This window comes from Sturnus vulgaris, chromosome Z (assembly GCF_052056855.1).
Source record: "Sturnus vulgaris isolate bStuVul1 chromosome Z, bStuVul1.hap1, whole genome shotgun sequence".
NCBI lineage: Eukaryota > Metazoa > Chordata > Aves > Passeriformes > Sturnidae > Sturnus > Sturnus vulgaris.
The window spans coordinates 4,623,626-4,644,134 of NC_142283.1; the positions used below are offsets into that span (position 1 = coordinate 4,623,626).

The following is a 20,509-nucleotide window of genomic DNA, read 5'->3' on the forward strand; positions in this document are numbered from 1 at the left end:
ATTTAATTCCCCCTCCTCAGCTGGCTGTAGAGTGTCCAAAGAGAATAAACGTTCATTAAAAAAAGCTGTTGTAGTAACATGAAAGTCTGAGAAGATTATCCTAACACTTTGACTAAGCAAATTATTTTAATTTTCATGCTGAAATGCTTCTAATCCAATTGACTATTAATCCACAAATGCCTGAATGAATGGTAGTGACATGTAATTTATTTGTAATGACTTAAACTATATTTCTATTTCAGTGAACATTTGACCTTGTTTCCTCACTTACACACCAATTCTTTGTCTGGGTTTGAAAGACAGGTATTTTAGCTAAGGAAAGGCGACAACCCCTTTCCTGAGATGCAGAGTGCAACCCCCTCCCTTCTAATTATTATAGTTTCAAATCAGAGGCCTTCAGGCAGGAGATATGGGGATAGGAATAACAGTTCTTTACTGGTGTCTAACAAGGCAGAAAACAACAACAGCTATAAAAATTGACAACAGAACAGAGCAGTCTAGCTCAGCTCCAGTCCCTTTTGGCCGCAGGCCGTCTCCCTGCGCTCAGTTCCCGGTGCTGGGGGCAGGGCAGGTCCCGCGCAGTTGAAGAGGGGCTGCAGTGATGGCGGCGGCCCAGGGCTGAGAGGGATGGGGGAGAGACTCCCCCCTCACGGTGTCGGTCGTGGTGCTCGGCAGAGTGCCTGGAGGTAGTAGGGTGAGGTGGGAGAGGAGCAGAGCGGTGTTCGAGGGCAGGGAACGTGGCTCTCGGCGCTGGGATGGAGGGGAAGATGCCAGATCGGAGCACAGGGCGTCCTCCTCTCACTCCACGAGCCAAGCGAGAGAGCCAGAGCCCACCCCAGACCCCTGTCCCACCTTTCCTTTGCCGGTGTCCCCCTATCCCCCACCCCTCTGCAAGAGAAAACTATTGCTACTAAGGTGTAGCCACAAATGCTTACCGTAACAATGGGAAAAATTCCACAGAAAGAAAAGGGAACAATTCAACCCCCAACAATTCCCCTTTCTCCCATTTGACCTTGTCTGCTTTCAAGTTGGGAATTCTTTGCAACCCCAACCAAAATAGTGAAGCCACTCAATCTAACATCTTTTTCCTCCCTTCAGCTATGCTGAACACAGAGTGATTTTGCTTTCACTGGACAAAGAGGAAGAGTTTCCCACAGGATTCCTCAATTCGGACCCATTTCTGAAAGATCCTGCGCTTGTCTTGACGGTTTGCGAAGGCAGAAGGATGGCTGCAGGCAGGGAAAGAAAGAGAGAAAGGGTTTGCAGCTGGCGCCGCGGTGCCCTGCGGTGCCCGGCCGGCCCCGGGAGCCGCCCGGCCCGCGCTGGGCCCGCAGCCCCGGCTCTGCCGCGCTCGGCCCCGCCAAGTCCGGCCCACGCGGGGCCGCGAGCGGGGCCAAGCGCAGCGCCCCCCTCAGGCCGCGCGCCGCCGGCGCAGCCGCGGCCGTTGTGGCGACACTCGGCGATCGGCGCCATGGCGGAGCGGCCGCTGCCCGCCGGCCTCAACGCCAGCACCTTCCCCGCCAAGCTCTGGCGCCTGGTGGACAGCCCCCGCGTCCGCTCCGTGCGCTGGGACAGCCGGGGCCAGGGGCTGCTCATCGATCGCTCCCTCTTCGAGCGGGAGCTGCTCAGCCCGGGCAGTGCCCAGGCTCCGGCCCCGCACACCTTCAGGGCCACGCAGTTCCGCAGCTTCGTGCGCCAGCTCTACCGCTACGGCTTCCGCAAGGTGCCGGGCTGGCTTGGTTCAGCTGTGCCGGGCGATGCCGGGGCCTGGCTCCACTACACGAATCCCAGTTTTCGCCGCGACCGCCCCGACCTCCTGCTCCGCATCCAGCGCCGCCGGAGCGCGGCCAACAGGCAGCGGCTGGCGGCGGGGCGGGAGGGGCGCAGGCTCCCACCCCGCGGCTCCCAGCAGCTCCCCAGGGCACGGCCACTGCCGGACGGGCCGGACGGGCCGGACGGGCCGGACGGGCGCAGTCGCTTCAAGCCGCTGCCCAGGGCGCGGCCGCCCAGCGGCTTCCACCTGCTGCACAGGGAGCGGCCGCTGCCGGCCCGGCGGGAGGGGCCGAGCCGCTTCCAGGAGCTCCACGGGGAGCGGCCGCTGCCCGCCGAGCGGGAGCTGCTCCGGGTGCCGCCCTGCCACTTCCTCGGGCTCCACGGGGAGCGGCCGCTGCAGCTCGGGCGGGAGGGGCCCCCCAGCCGCTTCCAGGAGCTCCGCGGGGAGCAGCTGCCTCCGGCCGACCGGGAGGTGCTCGGGATAGAGCCCTGCAGCTTCCAGCAGCTCCACAGGGAGCAGCAGCCCCCAGCCTCCCACCTGCCAGGTAGGAAAAGAATTCCAGCCTTGCTTTTCCAAAAGGTCATGAGAAGTGACCTCTTAAAGTATTTTTCCGCACTGCTCTGTCATTGTGAGACAGAAATTGTCAAGCCATTAGGAAGGGGGACCTAGAAGGCCAAAAGATCCTTTGCCTGGTTTTCCCTTGTGCTTCCTGGGATGTTTGATCCCAGGCAGCAGTAGAGGTCTGTTTTGCAAAGCCACATTGTGGAGCCTGACTAATGTGTTTGGATTCCTGCAGCCACACCAGGCACTTCAGCCCCCAGTGCTCCACCTGGTAGTGCTGGTTGTGCAGCATCGACGGCCTCCAGCTCAGCATGGAATGCACCTGTGGAAGATGAATCCCCAGCAGCAGATCTAGGCCTTGAAATAGAAAAAATGATTCGGGAGATCAGGAGATCCCTGCCTCAAAGGTCACCCTCTGCTCAGGTAACCCCATTGGATGGGAATAAAAGAGGCTGAACTGAGAGCTTTGGAACCTTGTTACGTGGCTGAGAAGCAAAGGCTTCTTGAAGTTAATTTGTTTCATTATTCTATAGATATCTAATTATTCTTGGGAAAGTAGGATTTCTAAAAGAAGGAGGATGAAAAAGTCTCCCCACCTTAGTGACGATGAGAGGTGTGAGCCTGTGTTGGCCACGCTTGGTTGCTCCTTTTCCTGGGAAGAATGCCTCGTGCAGGGACATTTGTGGTGATGCTTTGTAGGTTCTATCAGGCTATGTTTGAGAAAGAAGAGTGTTTGGAAAATGCCACTGAAGGCAAAGTGTCCTGACAGGGAGGGGCATGTGAGAGGTGCCTCAGTTCCAGCAGCAGATGTGGGCTCTGCCTCTTTGTGTTGGAAGGGCCAAGGCAAAGCAAGGGCTGGGCTGCAGCTGCTGCTGCTGTGTGAGCCCTGCCATGCATGTAGGTGCTCCTAGAGCTGTGTTTGGGGATGGGCTGGAGCTGCAGCTTTCTGTCCTTTTGTTTGACAGATTCAGTCTTTGGATTAGGAATCCCATTTCTCTTAACTCTTCCCAGACTTGCCTGGAGTGTTGCCAAGGCCTTTCTGCAGTTATTATATGTGTTGGCCAAAGAATGCCTCTCTTTCTATTGATGTTCTGACCCCACTGGCTGCAGTACATGTATGATTGAGGAAAGGCAGACTCAGAGGGGGGAGTGGGATATTTTGGATTTACTAATGTTTTATTGTCAAGTGGGAGGTCTTTTGTCTTCTGTAAACTCACACATAGCAGTTTTCAAAAGCATTTTATTCCATACTAACAGGAAACATTACAGGCTCTCAATCCTCTTTAGACTCTTTAGGATTTTGATGGATGAGCTATTTCAAAAGAGATGGGTTGGTTTGGTTTTTTTACCCTCCACATTTACAGATTTTAGCCACTGGAAAATTTGATCCTGGAAATACCCTGGTCCATAAATGTCATCCATATGGGGCAGCAGTAAAGGGCTCCAAAAAGCACCACCTGGTGATGGATTGTCTGAGTGGTTGGGTTGGGGCGGTGACACTCGCAGCCAGAAATGAGATGTGTGCTTTTGGTGTGTGTTTGCAGCACACAGCCCTGGGCAGTGCTGGGAGCGAGCTCTGCCCTTGCTGCCAGCCGTGTTGTCAACAAGGAGGGCCCCTGGCTTTCTGCTGGCTGATTTCTTACAGCTCGTGGGATGAGCCAGGGTCAGGATGTGAGGGCGCGTCTCCTCGCTTGTTGTCTTCTCATTTTCTGTGTTCATGTTTTGCCTCAAAGATCATTTTGTAAGAGCTTCAGTTTCACCTTGGCCACCCAAATCCTGAGTTTAAAATGCTTGTCATGGGAACCGTGTGGGCAGTGTTGCCCCTTTTGCTCCATGTCCTCTGGGAGTGGAGAAGGAGAGTTCCTGTATCCCTGATGTGATTCCAAGAAAACAGTGAGTGATCTTTGGGTTTCTTTCTTTCTGTTTCTCTTTCAAGGGGAATGTTAATGTTGCCCCTGAGTCCTCAGGGAAGGAAGCTCTGAACAGGGCTGCAGCAGAGGAATCTTCATCTGGCACCGAGAGCTGCAGGAACAGTTCCCCAGAGCCTGAGGAGCCTGGTAAGGAGAGAGCCCACATTGGTTTAGAGAGGTGTGAGACGGCTGCTCTGAGCCTGCCTCTCACAGAAAGGGAGATGAGTAGAGTTGAGCTCTTGTCTGCAGGGTTGGTGCTTCCCGGTGCCTTTAGTTCAAATCCTGCACAGACACAACCTCCCTGAGCCCTGCCCTCCAGAGGCTCTCACATGGAGTCCTCTGCTGTGGCAAGAGAGCAGGGAATAAACCTGACCTTGTGGGAGTTGTGTTACCAAGTCGGGTGTCCCAATTTGGTTTCATAACTCGGCTCACAGCACCCTTCAGCTTCAGCCATTTCAGTGGGGACTGAGGTCTCTCTGTCAGCACAGAGAAAGAACAAGGCTGGGCTTCTTTGTGGGAGCTGGGACTGTCTATGTTTCAAGCTCTCATGGGTGCTATTTGCACTGTGAGTGCTGAAACTTTATCGAGGTATTGCAGTGCTTTACACAGTTTTGAAAATGTGAAAGGATCCCTTTTCTCAAAAGATCAGGCTTCAAATTCCAAGTGAGAGTCTGCCTTTCAGACCATCTTGAACAGTCCCTGATAGAAGGGCAATTGGTGCCTAAGGGAAACACGCACAAGGGCCAATATTGACTCAGTGTTCCCTTTGCTTCCCAGATCCATTCTGATGGACCTCTCCAGGAGGGCTGCCCTGGGTGGCAGGGAGAGATAGAGGGAGGGCCTGTGACCATCAGGCAGGTAAAATCCCTCTGCTAAAGTCGTATTTATAGATATGTACAGTTAGATTTATATATCTATATAGTTACGTTTATAAATAGGCGTAGTTGTATTTCTATCTGGGAGTTTAGTTACATAGATTGATACCTGTATACATCCAGGCCTTTTTTTAACCTCTTTTCTCCCTCGGATGCCTTTTTCACTGCTTGTTTTCCCCCTGTGCCCCCTCTGTCCCCTCTCCCTGTGCTGTGTCCGAGCTGGCGGCCGGAGCAGAGCAGCAGTTCCAGCCCCGGGTGTCCCTGGAGCGCTGGGAGCTGCCGGTGGCCCCAGGCACTGTCCCCTGAGGAGCTGCTGAGGGACGGTGAGACTGAGGGGGCTGAGGAGGTGGTGACACTGAAGGGACTGTGACCTTGAGGTGCTGGTGGGGCTGGGGGTGTGGGGCAGCACAGGGCGATGGTGGCACTGAGGGGACAGGGAAGTGGCACAGGCTGAGGGGAATGGCGGGGTCTAAGAGGATGGGATGGGTCAGAAGGGACTGAGGGGGGTGAGAGGACTGCGGGATTCTGAAGAAACTGAAGGGGACTCGGGGTTTGCCGAGAGCATGGCGGGGCTGAGGGGATGGAGGGAGCCAGCAGGGAGCACAGAGGGGTGCGGGACTGCAGCTCTGCCAGGCCTTGGAACCAATTCCTGAGCCTCCGTTTTTGGCACAGCTGCAGAGAAGACCTTGAAGACAGCAGGAGGACAGACAGGAGCCAGCAGGGAGGAGCTGAAGGCCAGAGCAAGAGCAGTGAGCAGGGAGCCTGGGTGAGGCCACAGGGCCGGTGAGGCCGGCTGGGGGTGAGGGTGCCGTGGGCTGTGGCCGTGGGCACTGCCCGGCGGGGCAGGAGCGGGCCCTGCCCGTGCTGGGGCTGCTCAGCGCAGCTGCCCCGGCCGGCACAGGGGCTGTCCTTGGGCAAGGCAGCTGTGCCGGCAGGGCCCGGGAGCTGTGCCGGCTGTGCCGGGCTGCCGGGGGCTGCGGGACGGTCCCGCCGCGGCTGCGCTCACCCCGGCCCGCTCGGCCGCTTTTCCTTTGCAGCCCTCCTGGGGAGGCGCTGAGATTTTCTCTTCCCTGATGGAAGTGCAGGTGCTGCCGAGGGAAAGGCCCTGATCCTGACTCCGTGTTCCCTTTTTTTCCCAGATGTCCCGTCTGCTGTCGCTGTCCAGGAGAGCTGCTCTGCGTGGGAGGAAGAGACCGAGGGAGAGGCTTTGAAGATGGGGCTGCTGGAATCCCTCTGCTCAGCGTTCCCTTTCAAGATAAATGGACTTGCACGTGGAGAGGGATAATTCTATGGATATCTACATATGTGGGTTTTGTTTTGTATATCAATATTTTTATATGTCTGTTGTTATATTTATATATGTGTTATACTTATGGATTACAAACATATATGTTTGTAATTACATATATATGTATGTATGTATCTAAGTATACATGTATGTTGTTCTGGTTTTAGTTCTAGTTCCTATGTATACAGTTGTGTTGCTATCTATTTCTTCTATTGAGATAAATGGCTCTTTAAATAGGTATATTCATATTTGCCTAGGTATATATGTTCTCTTATATATTAATCTATTTCTATATGTCATTCTATTGACATATGTATCCAATTGTATAGCTGTGTATTTGTATTGATGAAGTTATATGGATATTTAGCTTGGCACAGTGATAGTTTTATATTTATAGATAGGTTTGTTTTATAGATCTGTTTATATTGTATATAATATGTAATATTTAATCTATATTTACATCTATATCTCGTTATAATTTTTAATGTATTTATATATGTGTATATATGTATTTTTTTACTTCTATTTAAAAGCGTATGGAGTTGTATAGCTGTATACTTCTGTCTATTTAGAGAGGGAATACGTATTTTTGTATTTGTATATGGGCTGTACGCTTGTAGTAATATGTAATAAATTAAGTTGTTAAACACCTAAATGATCTTTATGTAAACCGAGTTGTTGTAGAGGTTGGCAATAAATCAAGTTTTTGTTAACAGAAGTTGGTATTTGTATATATATATACATATCACTGTTTTACTAATGTAATAAATTCCTTTTTTGAACCTTAACTGAGATTTGTACAGTTCTGTATTGTCAGCGCGGGTGTAGCAATTTGTAATAAATGACATTTTTCAACTGAAATCGAGTCTCGTGTATTTGTCGATCAGCAGTGTGGCTGTAGCAATCTGCAGGAAATTACATTTGTCAGCTGAGATGGGTGTTGTGTGGTTTGTGCTATCCAAAGCAATGAGCAGATGTACAGGTGATGATGCTGGAGGATTTTGGCCATGGAAATCTCCAGCCATGCCCAGCACAGGCCCCACATGCACTCAGGTTGGACGAGGAAAGCTCAGATTTGGGATGGCAGCAGAGCCACACGTTTGCTAAGAATTCTCTGCAAAGCCTGCTGAAAAAACTCTGGGACTCCACTGAGCGTAGAACTCCTGCTCTGTGGATTTTCAGATCACTCACACATGCATAGATATACATACATACCTTAAATATGTATGTGTATATATATATATATATATATATATATATATATGTAGGCAGTACTTAGTGACCTGGAACATACTTGATTGTGGGAACTGAAATGGATATTTCTATCTTTATCTATGGAGTCAGCAGAGTTGTACCGTTCTGTAGCCATCTTTGAACTTGTCTTGGTTGGAAATAAAGGTATCTGCCAAAAGAGACAGGGGCCTCTTGTTTTTTTCCTTTTTAAAAGGAGAGTATAACCTCCCCCCTCCCTTCATTCTACTATGATTTATATAAATTAAAGGGATCTCAGGAGAACATATGGGGGAAAGAATAACAGTTCTTTACTGATATATATATATAGGTAACAAGAGAAACAACAATAACTGCGAGATCAAGAGCAACAGAGCAGCAAACCCAGTGAACAGTTCTCTCGGTTGTGGACACCTTTCCTCTGCGGTGCAGTCTCCGTTCTGGCGCTGCCTGCCAGCTCTCGCTGAGCAGGGAGGAGATGCGATGATCCCACGTGTCTGGAGGGGCCCTGCGGTGAATGGCGTCTGTGTCCCAGATGGGAAGGGCGGAAGGGAGACGATGCTCACGGATCCCAATGCTCCAAGAGGATGTGCTGAAGTAGGCAGGAGATGCAGGAGAGAGAGAGCGTCCGAGCAGGGAGGTTGCAGGATCCCACAGCCAAGGGAGGCAGCTCCCGGCGTCAGGATGGCAGAGCGGAGTTTGTAGCAACCGTCCTTCTCCGAGCCCAACGAGCGAGAGAGCCAGAGCCCCAGAGAGCAGGCCCCTACCCCACCTCTGCATTTCTCCAGTATTGCCCCTCTCCTCCCCCTTTGAGAGAAACTGTTAACTGAGCTATCTGAGCTTCTGGGTGTAGCTCCAAATACTTAGCATAACAATGGGAAAAATTTCATGTTGAGGAATGGCTTGCTGCTCAGGGTCATGGGTCTTTGGAAGCATTGTTCGAACAATCCCCTTGTTGATCAGAATAAGACAGGCTGTACATCATTTCACAAGTATTGCAATATGTAATAATGTGACAAGGGCACTGTATTCTTGTCATCCTGTTGTATGCAACTTTAGAGGAGTTTCTCATGAGAACAAGGAAGAACCCTGGCAAGAAGAAGCAGCAAGGTAGGAATCTGTATGCAACCAATCAAAATGTGACAGCTGTATTTGTTGCTTGCTAAGTGTATAAAAAGCCATTGTAACAGAGAATAAAACGGAGCTTGCTTTATCAATCATATTGCTTGTCTGCATCACTTCCCTCACCATTGCCCACAATTTCACAGAAAGAAAAGGGGAAAATTCAACGCCCAACAGAACTGAAATTGGTCATCGTATATAAGCATCGCAGTTGTAGCAATCTCTAATAAATTTCCCTTTGAAACTGGCATTGGCTTTGGAGCACTTCTTGTTTCTATGATGAGTGACCACATCAATGTTTGCCCCTATTTCTTAACTGATCCTTAAGCTTTGGTGAGTGTATGACAGCCTGTGGCACCCAATTCCTCCCAAGTCTGTCCATCTGTGGGTAATAGAACCTGTCTGAGGTTATTTGTCTGTGAGTTGTGGTCCATCTCTAGAACCCCCTCAGGCAGCACCCTGGCTGGAGAGGGGAGGAGAAAAATGTCAGGGGATTATGACATTTAATCTCTTCTCACACGTATTTGCACTAAGCTGCAGCCCAAACTTAGTAAGGAAAAGGATATATTTTCTTTAGGCATGCAGTGTGGAATAAAATGGTGTAGGAATAGCCTCAAACTAAGCTGTAGGAAGAGCTCGTTGTTGGTCTTAACAGGACATTGGGTACAAGAAAGCACCACAATCTTGATGATTCTCCTCTTAGGTAAAACCAAAATGGTTCATTGTGTAAAACTCCCTGGTGATGGAAATAACCAATGTCCCTGGGCTGGGGCAGAAGCCCGGCAGTCAAAGGCTTGGAGCAAGAGACCTGGCACAGCCAGCACAAGGTGCAGCAGGCATTTGGCTCAAGGCAGGAGGGAGCTGTAGTGCCAGCACTGGGAGGGACGGCAGGCAGAGGAGCTGGGCGGCGGCAGGGAGCAGCTCCTGCTGGCACTGCAGGGAAGCACTGGCAGTAGGCAGGAGGAGCGGGCACATTGCTGATGGACAGGGGAGCTGTTCCTGAGCCAACAACGGGACCCCTCCTGTACTGCAGTTACAGCTCAGCTCCCTGTCCCGCAGCCTCTGCTTGGCTTTTGGAGATCAAACCCACTGCAGAGAGGAGACCTGATTATCAATATTATCAATTATAAGACTTCAGAACTTGTTGCCCCATTGCTTAAAACTGGTTTTTAGATCTCTTAGACTGTCTCTGCATTAAGTACCCTCTGTGTTTCAAAAGGTAGTGCTCAGCATTTAGAACCATGCATTCTCTCCTTTAGCAGATTTATAGAACATCCATTGATCTCCATGAAGAAAGGGTAAATTTAAGAAAGGGTAGTTGTTTTGCAACAGCATGTTTCCAGAGAACTTTATTTTAAATTATTTTCTAAGGTACCTATAGTAAAAAGACACTTTGCTAAAACGATTAAGGGTGAGAATTGCAGGGCTGGTTTAAAATTTAATCTAAATTCTGTTTCATTCTGTGCAATATTTCCATTAAATCTGATTAAAATGGAGTAAAAATCTAGATTTATTTTTTGTTCTCTTTTTCCTAGTAAACATGGCATGTGTATGCTTTTGATTTTGATTTTAATGTCAGTAATCCACTGGACTAATGGATACCTTGGAACTTCTTTGTCATTTACAACTCCCCATGGTTCTCAGGAACAGAAAGGATAAACGAAGGGAAGAGAGCAAATCATTTAAAGCAGTGACCTGATAGTTATTTTACATCACTTTGTAAACCCTTGCTTAAATACACTATTATCTAAAAATAATGTCTATTTGTACAGGTATGAAGTATCAGCTGAATAAATGATCTACATAAACAAGTTCTCATCGACATTTTTTGCTAGTCTCATGTTTTGTTCTTTCTAAGTAAAATCAGCAAGAGAAACGCTACTGTTCTTTCAAAAATTAAGTGGTTAGAATATTGACAAACTCGATGAAGTTTGATTTAGGATTGTACAAAAAATGATTTTAATTATCACTGAAGAAAAACAAAATTGATGCATCATCTGTAGTAAACATTAGACATCATTAACAGAAGGGCTGCACAAAGTATCTGTAGGATATTGTGTATAGCAGTTAACGTGAAGATCTCATAAATGATGGAGCTAAGAGACACTGATCCTGAAGATGAAAAAATCATTTGATAACGATAGCTTATCTCGCTCATCTTAGTTATACTTAAAATGTGTTTTCTATGGATTAGATTTCTAGTGATTGAAACTCATCACTTTTTTTATGTTGCTGACTAATTAATGCTGATTATTTTCGCCTCAACCCACAGATTCAAAAGATAAACACATTGCTACAGCTCGCAGTATTGAACCAGTATCACTTGATTTGTCACTGAAGTATCAGAGAGTGCTGTGAATGACATAGATTGCCATTGTAAGGTATTCCCAGGAGCTCTTGAACATCGCAAGTGAACACAGGTGTGATTTGCTGTCTGTCAGCAGATTTGCTGAGAGCAAAACAAATCTCTGGAATAGTCCTGGTTACAAAGCAGAAACTGGGCCAGTAGAAAAAGCCTGATTAACAGACACAGGGAGTCGTGCAGCCGGGCCGGGAATGGGCGCGGGTCAGCGCCTTTGGGAGAGCGCGGCTGCGGGGGCGGCCCCGGAGCCGGAGACACGTGGAAAGCGACTGCTCGGCAGCCCCGGCGGCCGTGAGAGCACAGCCCTGCCCGGGGAGGCAGCGCCCTGGGCACCGCTCGGGTTCCCAACGAGGCGATGGCACCGCTCGGGTTCGCCGCCGTATCCGCGGCAGCTCAGAGCGTCGGTCCCTCCTCGGGCCCAAGGCTCACCTGCGCCAGGTGCGCCACAGCATCGCCTCTGGCTGGAGAACCCACAAGGAGCAGTGCCGGGCAGGGACTGCAGATCCCCATCGGTGGCAAGGAAAACAGAGCAAGGAATCTTCCACGGGAGAATACATGGGATCGGAGTGAGGAGTCACTGTGGAATGTGTTAGGATGCTCTGGGCTGAGAACATGGAAAAGAAATGCAGAGACATAAGTCAGAAGCTGGTTGCAATGTCCAGGGACCAGTTATCTGCATAAAATGCCACACAACAGCTGGAAAGCTTTCTGGATGACTAATTACTGCTTGATAAGTAATCTAGACTTGTTAGGGGCAGCCTAGTTATCTCTCAAAAATTACTCTGGAGCCACGATTAAGACAATTCTGAAGAAAGGCTTATAGACCTGCATTTTAATGCAGTTGCTCTGGGTTTGATTAATGGAATCTGCTTTTGCACCTTGATTTTCCTAAAGGTTTCTGTTGGCTTTTTTACACACATGCACGCAACATTTCAGGATCTAAGGTAAAGTCCTTCTTTAAGGGATATGGATGAGACTGGCCTTGGGTTAGCAGCCTGTCCTCAAGACACAGCTGAGCCATTATTACTGAGAGGAAGAACAGCCCTGCAATAAAGGTGTGAACCCTGGCAGAGATTCACTAGAACCATCTTAGGCAGGATCAGTTAGAATGTACTGAAGAGTGAGGGGTCTATCTTTTGGTGCAGTGTTGTTGAACTTTGGGATCACTACATCATTCCAAATAGGTTCCCTTCCCAGCCGAAGAGGCTTCCATCTGCTGCCTCTGCCAGAAGCACTGGGATGGACAGAGTGAGCAAAGCTTGGTCAGCTTGCAAGGTTATGAACATTTGCCACAGAGGGGCTGCTACAAAACAAAAAGCCAAAAGCAAACAAGCTCATGGCCTGATTCTAGAACAGGCCAAGCATCCTTTGTCCTGGCTGACAAGACAAGAAGGTGTTTCCCACCTTAAAGGGAGCTAAGCCCTTTGCAGGACTAGCCCAAAAAGTCAAGATCTACAGTAGAAAGATGGAGGGGGTTTGGGCTTTTTTGTTCAACGGGTGGGAATTGCTTCAGTTGCTGTTTTGAAGGTCTTGCCTGAGTAATCGTTCTAAAATAAAACAAAAAAAAAAAAAAACTTTTGCTGAATGAAGCTACATTATATCTGTCTTCCAAAAAGGAATAAAGAAAGCACAGATTTGTAGTTACTGCCCTGGAGAGAGAGAGAGACAGCAAGAACAGCAACACACACGGACCTCTTTGGGGAAAAAAGGCCAACTTTATTGAACGGACAGCCCGTATTTAAAGCATATTATGAGGAGCTAAGACAGGACAGTAGCTCATTGGATAATTGGGAAAAACATCCATGAGACCATACTTCAGGATGTGTCCCACGGGAAAAACACCAGGTGTTAATCTTTAATGAATTCCATTTTGTTTTTCACCAGATTCCATTCTGTTTTGACATATTATCATCCTGGGAGAATTCCTCCCTAACTGAAGCTACAACCAGCTTATCAGTCTCGGAATGGACCTGAGAGGCAGGAAAATCCAAGCCTGGGAAAGAATTTTCAAGCTGTAATTCCCTAGCTCTCTAAATGTGTGTGTCCACACAGATTGACTACTGAAATTATTCTGCTCCCTTCCAAATCATTTCACCACTCAAGCACAACCCTCAGGCACATCCCCATATTCCCTCTCTCCCAGCAGCTCAGAGCTGCATTGCACAGTGCTTGCTGTGCTGCAGAGAGCACAAAGCAGGCTGGCCTGGTGCCCCTGAATATTTCTGCAAAGCACTCTGCATTTCACACCTTTGCTGTGGCTCCGTGCACAAGTCCAGGATTGCAGGCGCTTCCTCGCAGGGCTGTGTGAGGCACTGTCTCCTGCAGCTGTGACCTGACAAGCTGTCCCTGCCTCCCGCTGGCCTCGGTTCCCCTGGCACAAGTGCCGTGCCTGAAGGACGCTGCCCTGTGCTGGAGCCTGCGGAGCAGCCCGGCTCCCTGCCCCTGTGCCCAGAGTGCTGCACACACTGCTGACCTTGCCCAGGAGTTACAGGGCAGCCGGCCCAAGAGGGGCAATGCTCAGCCAGGGCACCAGCCCTGGGCTGCTCTTTGCCTTTCTCTCCTGCTGGCCACACTCCAGGGGGCCAATGCCACCAGTCTGTGCTGTGCCCAGCACGGCTGCGCTTCCCCTGGGGCCCAGCCAGCTGCCAGCTTGGCTCTGAGAGCAGAGGATTCGCCCGGTGCCAGGAGGAGGCACCCAGGGCCGGGCTGCTGCCTCTTGCAGCTCCAAGGGCCTCCTTCCAGCCTGCCTCTGCCCACTCACGACTGAAGGCCTGCACCTGCACAGGGTGATTTGGCTGCACCACTCCTTTGGTTCTGCCTGCAAGTTCCATTTCCCCTTCTGTCTCAAAAAGAAGCACCAGGGCTGGGCAAAACCTGGCCATTAGGCCATATTCCAAAGGCACTGTGGTCCGGAGAGGATGAATAAAGAAGAGCCTTCCCCACTTTTGAAGCACACCAAGGAAGCCAGAAATGTCACTTTGCAGCATGAAGAAACAACTGATAATTCAGAAAGAAATGTTGAACTTTCTCACAGGCTCAGAAGGAGGGGTATCTTCCAAATGAGTTGAGGTTTCAGAAACTTTATTTCTTTTCAATCCTACTCTATATTCCTACTCTACAATCCTCCTGTAAAATCCTACTCTACAATCCTATTCTACAATCCTACTCTATAATCCTCCTCTAGGCTGGTATTGCAGAAAATGGTCCTGAAGGAATTGCCACTCTCCTCCTCCTTCCACTGCTTCAGTGACAGGATCAGTGGCACCAGGCTGGATGCAGGCTTGGCTGATGTTACAAATTGATGCTGCACAAAAGGAGAAAAAAACAAAAGAGCAATGAACCATGACTTCCCAAACCTAGTGTTTTAAAGGTAGGGGTAATATTTTTAAGTGAAAAGGGGATTGAGTCTGAGTATTTCTAAGGACCAGGATACAACACTGGTACAGGTTACCCCACAACCTGATAGGTGCTCCATCCAAGGAACCATTCCAGCTCTGACGGGAAGGGGCTCTGAGCAACCTGATCTCCTTCAAGATGTCCCTGCTCATTGCAGGCCACTTGGACCAGATGACCTTTGCACCTCCCTACCAGCCCAGCCCAGTCTAGGATTCCTCACCATTTTCATTTGAAAAGCACAAGATTGGAGGTGAGGAGGAAAGGGGGGCTGATCTGATGCCTTGGCCTCCAGTGGAGGAGGAGCCCATCCCACGGACACTCTTTCACCTGCAGCCCCTTTGCATTTTACCTGCAGGAGCTCCTTGGCAGACCAGCGCCGAGCCTCGTCTGTCTGCAGGCAGCAGCTCAGGAAGTCCCGCAGCAAAGGCGAGAAGAGGTTGGGCTGCCGCAGCTTTGGTCTCCCTCCTGTGGCTATCGGGAATTGAGGCTGGAGAAAAAGGAAACACGAGGCTCAGCCTGCTCCTTTCACATCTGTCACTGCTCTCCCAGATGCCATTGTTTAACCTGCACTCTGCACTGGCAGTTTCTGCCCTGGCAGAGAGGCTGAGATGACTTTGCTGTACCAAGAAAACACTGAAAGGCCAAAGCAGCCACAGCTTTTCCAGCATGCAGGGGATCTCACCTTGGCAGCTGATCTCATTACTGACCTAGGTAGTGGGAACTACATCATCAAAAGAACATTGGCTTCCCTGAGGATTCACACCAGTTGAATAGGCTTTTTGGAAGAGGGACTTTGCTATATGAACTAACTCTACAATTTCCAAGGGTAATTACAGGAAGGGCATCTCTGCAGTGCTTGTTGGTCCCTTAAGCAGAGCTGCCATGAAACAAAACTCATCAAGCTTTTTGTCCTCTTGTTGGTAAAAAAAGGAAAAAGCAAGCAGAACTGCTTCGGAATAATTTTGGTGATTGTTCTTTATGTCTACTTTTTCCTTTGAATTTTCCTTTGCTTTTTCCACTTCCTTTTCTTTTTTCTTTTTACCTTTTTCCATTTCCTTTTTCCTTTTTACCTTTTTCCTTTTTCTCTTTTTCTTCTTCTTTTTTTTTTTTTTTTTTTTTTTTTTTGCTTTTTTTTTGTTTGTTTCTTTTTTGGTTTTTTTTTTTATGGGGGGATATTTTTGTTTCTTGGTTTTGTTTTTTTGTTTTTTTTGTTCTTTTTTCTTTCCTTTCCCTTTCTTTTTTTTTTTCTATTTTTTTACTATTTCCTTAAAGTTGAAACTAGGAAGAGTCAACCTCCAATTTGAAGGATATTTATCACATATCTAACCATTTCATTGAAAAATTTCTTTCCTTCAGAAATACAGCTCCAACACTGTTCAAAAAGCAAATGAGATGTCAGACATGGCTGGAGGCAAAAATGGCACGTTGCTGAACTGATTACCTGCCACTTCCCTTCTGAGACAACCAAAAGTATAGGAGATGATGATGTGATGCAGGGACAGTTTTAGAAAAGGACCTTGATGGAAGTGGTGCCAGCAGATGGCAATGGGATTTTGTCCAGTGGCACACAGAACAGGGGACAGGTGAGAAAGACAGTGGGATCAGTAAGTATTTGCACCTCACCCAGACAGGAGTTGGGCTCTGGCAAGAAACTTCTCGTTCCACCATTTCAATTCCCACAATTCCAAAAGACCAAATATCCACTTTGGGGCCATATGGTTGACCTGTCATGATTTCAGGTGCCATCCACCCAGAAGCGCTGGCCACTGAGTTCTGTCTACTCTGCTCAGGGGTGAGCTGAGCAAAGAGGCCAAAATCAGCTGTGGAGAAAACAACACACCATGAAAGCCAGCTCTAAATAGGAAACCAAGCCAAAGAATTCCCCACTCTCACTCTAAGAATGAGTTGTTGATGAATCTCCTGGAGAACTGGCCATGCTCAGTTTCCTTGGGGCTTTAGCCAAGGTAGTAGGGAATTGGCCAATTCCAAGAAAACTCGGAATTTTAAACGCTGCTCAGAACAATGGCTTTAATCCCCTGAAGGTTTACATTCTATCTCCCTCCCTCTGGAAGGGACACACACAGACCAATGCCACTCTTCACTGCTTGTGCTTCCCTATCATACCTCTGTGCATGTTGCAGCTGTGCCTTCAGCTCAAAGCAGGGGCCCCTGCACTCCCACCAGCACCATTTTTGGGGAGCTGGCAGTCACTCAAAACAGCCCGACACCCCACATCCCTAGAACTCTGCCCCTGACCAAGAATATACTGACCCAGCTTGACAGAGCCATCGGTTCTGAGAAGGATGTTGCTGCTCTTCACATTTTGATGGATCACACAGTTTATGTGAAGAAAATCCAGTCCTTGCAGGCATTGGGAAGGAAAACAGAAACAGGAGGGCAAAAATTAGTGATGTGAGGTCATCATACAAGAAAGGAAACAACTCTAAATGGTTCCCTTTCCAGGGGAATGGGGACTAATGGCAGAACACAGTGCCAGTGAGACGAAGAACTTGCTACTCCAACACCAGCAGAGCAGGACCTTTCTAAGGAAAGGCATGTCAGCTTTTGAAAGAGCAGCAGCAACTGCTGTTGTAGACTGTGCCCTGCAAACCAGCCAGAATGACTGCTGCTGCAGTGGATGTGCTCTCCATGCAGGGGACAAACGATTTTGCCAAGAAAGAAAACGTCCCTCCCTTTGGTTTGAAGTGGATTACTTTGGGTGGCAAGCTGCATGACAAAGGTTTATTGTTGGCCTCAGCACAAATTTGGAAGCATCACATCAGTCACATTTCAGAAGCAAACAGCATTTTGGGTGCACTACTATCCTTTTTGAGACCTGTGAGAAATGAGTCTCTCGTTTTTCTTTGTTATTCGTTTCAAATCCTGCCACCAGCACCTTTACTTTTACAGACAAGGAATGCAGTGCAGACAGGCTCGAGGTAAACATTTAGAGAGGCAGGGTGAATAACAACAAATACAAATACGAGAGACAGAGTGAGAATGCAACAGCAGGAGAGAAGAGTACAGGAATAGAGGATAGTGAGTTCTGGGGCACTGGCACACAGTTCACTTGAGATGCTTTTACTTCCCCACAGCATACCAGCAACACAGAAACAAAGCTTGGCACATTAAATTTCTGCAGTTCTGAGCCCCAGTTTCCCAAACAATCCTGACCAAGCCCGTGGAAGCACAGGTGGGATCCCTGACCTCCCGACTGACAGCTGCCATCTCATCCTCAGACAGGTACATCTTGCTGATGGCATCTCTCAGAGTGCCTCCATCCATGTACTCCATCACCAGCCAGAATTGCTTATCCACAAGGTAGCTGAAAGAAGGAAACAAGGCTGTGGATATGAACGTGCATGGCTGTGTTGCTGTTTGGAAAAGACAAGCGTCATTGTTGTTCCCGGGTCTCTTTGTGATGAGGACACAATGAAAGGAATAGACATTCCCTCTAGGCTGTGCAGTGTTTCCAATCTGTGCAGATTCAAGGAGAATGACACATCTGTGAAAAAGAGATGTGTTAGATGGCCAGAAAATGAAAAGGGTAGTTCAGTAACAGATAAAAAACCTGTCACACTGTGTGTTTCTGGAAAAAAAGCACCTAGTGCCCCTGGCATGCACAGCAATGGAAAAGAGGGGACACAATCCAAGAGAAATCCTTGTTAATTTATCCACATGTAAGAGAACACTTGAAATAAAGGAAGCCCCAAAACAACATGAAGGAGGTGAACATACAAGCTATTGATTTAGTAAGATATGGTTGATCCAGGGTTTTGAACAATTTGCAAACTACACGTGCCAGGGAAGACTCATGCAGACAAGATGCACTCTCTTCCCATGCATTGATGATGAGCAGAACAATAATAATGTACTAATAATTAACAGCTCTATTTTATGCCAGGGACCAAAGTGGGTTTTTACCTTGTGTGTTTGCAGTATGTAAACAAACAGTCATGGGACAAAAGCACAACAACTCACCTCTCTAAATAGTTGACCAGGTTGGGATTCCTATTCTTCTCCATGAGCATGAGTTCATTGATGGTTATTTCTTTACTTGTCAGTCCTTGAAGATTTATTTCCTTTATGGCCATCTAAAATGACATGGAAAACCAGTAACTTCAGAAGGTGGTGGCATAAGACCAGAAAGCACATGGAGTGAGTGATTTTGCAATGACACAGCTGAGCTGAGCCAAAATGCCTTGTGATTAGACATTGGAGTAATTAGGAACTGACATTCCAACAGCCCATTTCTCTGCTCTCTTGGGGGCCAGTTACAGGACACATGGCCATTGATGTTTTGCCCTGTCCACTTGATAACAAAGATGTCTTTACTGTCACCCACAAAGCTCTACCCACACTCTCTGCTGCTCTGTCTGGGATTCAGAAGTCATCTGTGCCTTGGTACTCTCCGGATACATCCTGGGCTCTAAGCAGGGCTTGGGGCTTTTAGGGACTCCTTGCACATCTCTCCCAATGTGCAGTTCCCAAGTGCAGCACTGCAGGGGGCTAAGGAACTACCAGTAACATTCTGATGTATTCGCTGACAGCCAGAAATGAGAATACAGCTCTGAAGCTGTAGCCCCAAAGAGCAGGGCGAGGCTTAGGTGTTGTTACAAGAAGCAGGAGTGCTGGTGCCTTTGTCTGGGACCCGCCCCCCTCCGCCCCTGGCAGCTGATGGAACGACTCTGACAGGCTGGGTGTCTTGGGCTGTTTTAGTTTGTGCTAGAATAAAGAGTACCAACTAAATGAAGTTTTCTTTTTTATTCTACAAGTGTAAAAATGTTCTAAGCTTTTCAGAATTCTAAAACTACTTGAAAAATTCTAAAGTACTAGTGGAAAAGGGAAGAAATATTTGGGGAATTGTTTTGGTGAAAATTTTTCCTAAATCTAGCCAATTGAAAAATAAACATAGCAGCTGCTGATCTCAGGAGCAGGAGCTGCCTGCCCAGCCCTGGCTGTGCCCAGACAAGGAGCTCTGCCAGTGCTGGTGACACCACCCAGACACCAGAGTTGAAGCCCAAAGGTTTTTCTGGACTCAGGCTCTGCCTTGGCCAGAGGGCCCCAACTCTTGTCCTGGCTGGAGAGGAAGGACAGTCCCTTTGGGGACAGAGGGTCCTTTTCTGCATCCTGGTGGCAGCATATGCACAGGAATTACCTGGTCGTGCATTTGGGGGAGGGAAAACGGACACGTGCATGGAGATGCAAGATGACAGATCCAGTTCGTCCAGACTGAAGTCGTTTGCTGCTCTCGTGAAGCTGCAGGGGCGCTCCTGTGGAGAGAGGAGTGTCTGAGGCCCCAGCTGCTGGTGGTGGACAGGGACCCTCCTGCACAGCTGGGCCCAGAGCTGGCAAGGCTCCCCAGCACGGCTGGAGCTGCTGGCACACCTTGGCCCAGCTGGACAGCTGCCCCTCAAGGCCCCGGCCAGCAGGGGATGGCTCTGGGCAGGGTCCCTGGCCACGAGCAGGCCCCAGAGCTCATCTGCCTTTCAAAGGCAATCTAGACCCTGCTCTTTCTCCTCCCCACCTTGCTTTGCCTCTGCCCACTGCTCCTGGGGCTACTCTTGGGCAGGGTTAATAATCAGGGATTCTTCTGTCAGGAAAGGGACATTCAGAAATTGCCTCCAGCATGCACTATGATCTTCCCACTGTGACCAGCCAGGACTTCCAGTCAATCCATCTCTTGATCTAGACGGGATCACAGATTAGAACTGATCAGAACCGTTTTCATGCTGTGCTGCATTCCCCATCTGCTTGAGGCAACTGCAGGGAAGTCCTCAGTGTGAGAAGCCACCGCCTCAGTTGTAACCCCAGGTGCCTGCTGTGGCCCAGGAACAGCCGTGGCTGTAAATGTGTCTTTGGCTGCAGCACAGGGCCAGGGCATAGCGAGGCCCTTGTTGTGCCTCCGGCACTGCTCGGCAGCGCCATCAGAGCCCGGGGCCGCGGCTCTTCCCTGCCGGGGCCCTGACCCGGCCCGGCCCGGCCGCGGGA

The 20,509-nt window shown here is 48.9% G+C and overlaps 2 protein-coding genes across 2 annotated transcripts; one reads left to right on the plus strand and one right to left on the minus strand.

Moving 5' to 3' along the window:
* Window positions 1–1,471: 1,471 nt before the first annotated feature.
* On the plus strand, window positions 1,472–5,033 carry LOC148219597 (uncharacterized). Its single transcript, XM_088156357.1, has 4 exons — window positions 1,472–2,318; window positions 2,571–2,758; window positions 4,272–4,392; window positions 5,023–5,033. The coding sequence occupies exons 1-4, from the start codon at window positions 1,472–1,474 to the stop codon at window positions 5,031–5,033; spliced, it is 1,167 nt and encodes a 388-aa protein (XP_088012483.1).
* Window positions 5,034–7,259: 2,226 nt separating this feature from the next.
* On the minus strand, window positions 7,260–19,688 carry LOC148219598 (serine/threonine-protein kinase PAK 1-like). The gene is made up of 8 exons (XM_088156358.1): window positions 19,677–19,688; window positions 18,500–18,612; window positions 17,728–17,843; window positions 16,790–16,891; window positions 16,142–16,338; window positions 14,868–15,005; window positions 14,289–14,426; window positions 7,260–7,313 (listed from the first exon to the last, which is right to left on the minus strand). Exons 1-8 carry the CDS (start codon window positions 19,686–19,688, stop codon window positions 7,260–7,262), a joined length of 870 nt encoding a protein of 289 aa, XP_088012484.1.
* Window positions 19,689–20,509: the final 821 nt, after the last annotated feature.

Bases quoted from the DNA above. Each gene is read 5' to 3' on its own strand.
- LOC148219598 (XM_088156358.1), bottom strand. The intron at 16,892-17,727 runs AGGTCAGGGATC...GTTTTCCTTCCC, and splicing joins GATGGCAGCTGTCAGTCGGG to AATGCCTGCAAGGACTGGAT. The intron at 14,427-14,867 runs GTAAAATGCAAA...CCTTTTGTGCAG, and splicing joins CTGCCAAGGAGCTCCTGCAG to CATCAATTTGTAACATCAGC.
- LOC148219597 (XM_088156357.1), top strand. From the start codon at position 1,472: ATGGCGGAGCGGCCGCTGCCCGCCGGCCTCAACGCCAGCACCTTCCCC. The intron at 2,319-2,570 runs GTAGGAAAAGAA...GGATTCCTGCAG, and splicing joins CCCAGCCTCCCACCTGCCAG to CCACACCAGGCACTTCAGCC. The intron at 2,759-4,271 runs GTAACCCCATTG...TTCTCTTTCAAG, and splicing joins AAAGGTCACCCTCTGCTCAG to GGGAATGTTAATGTTGCCCC.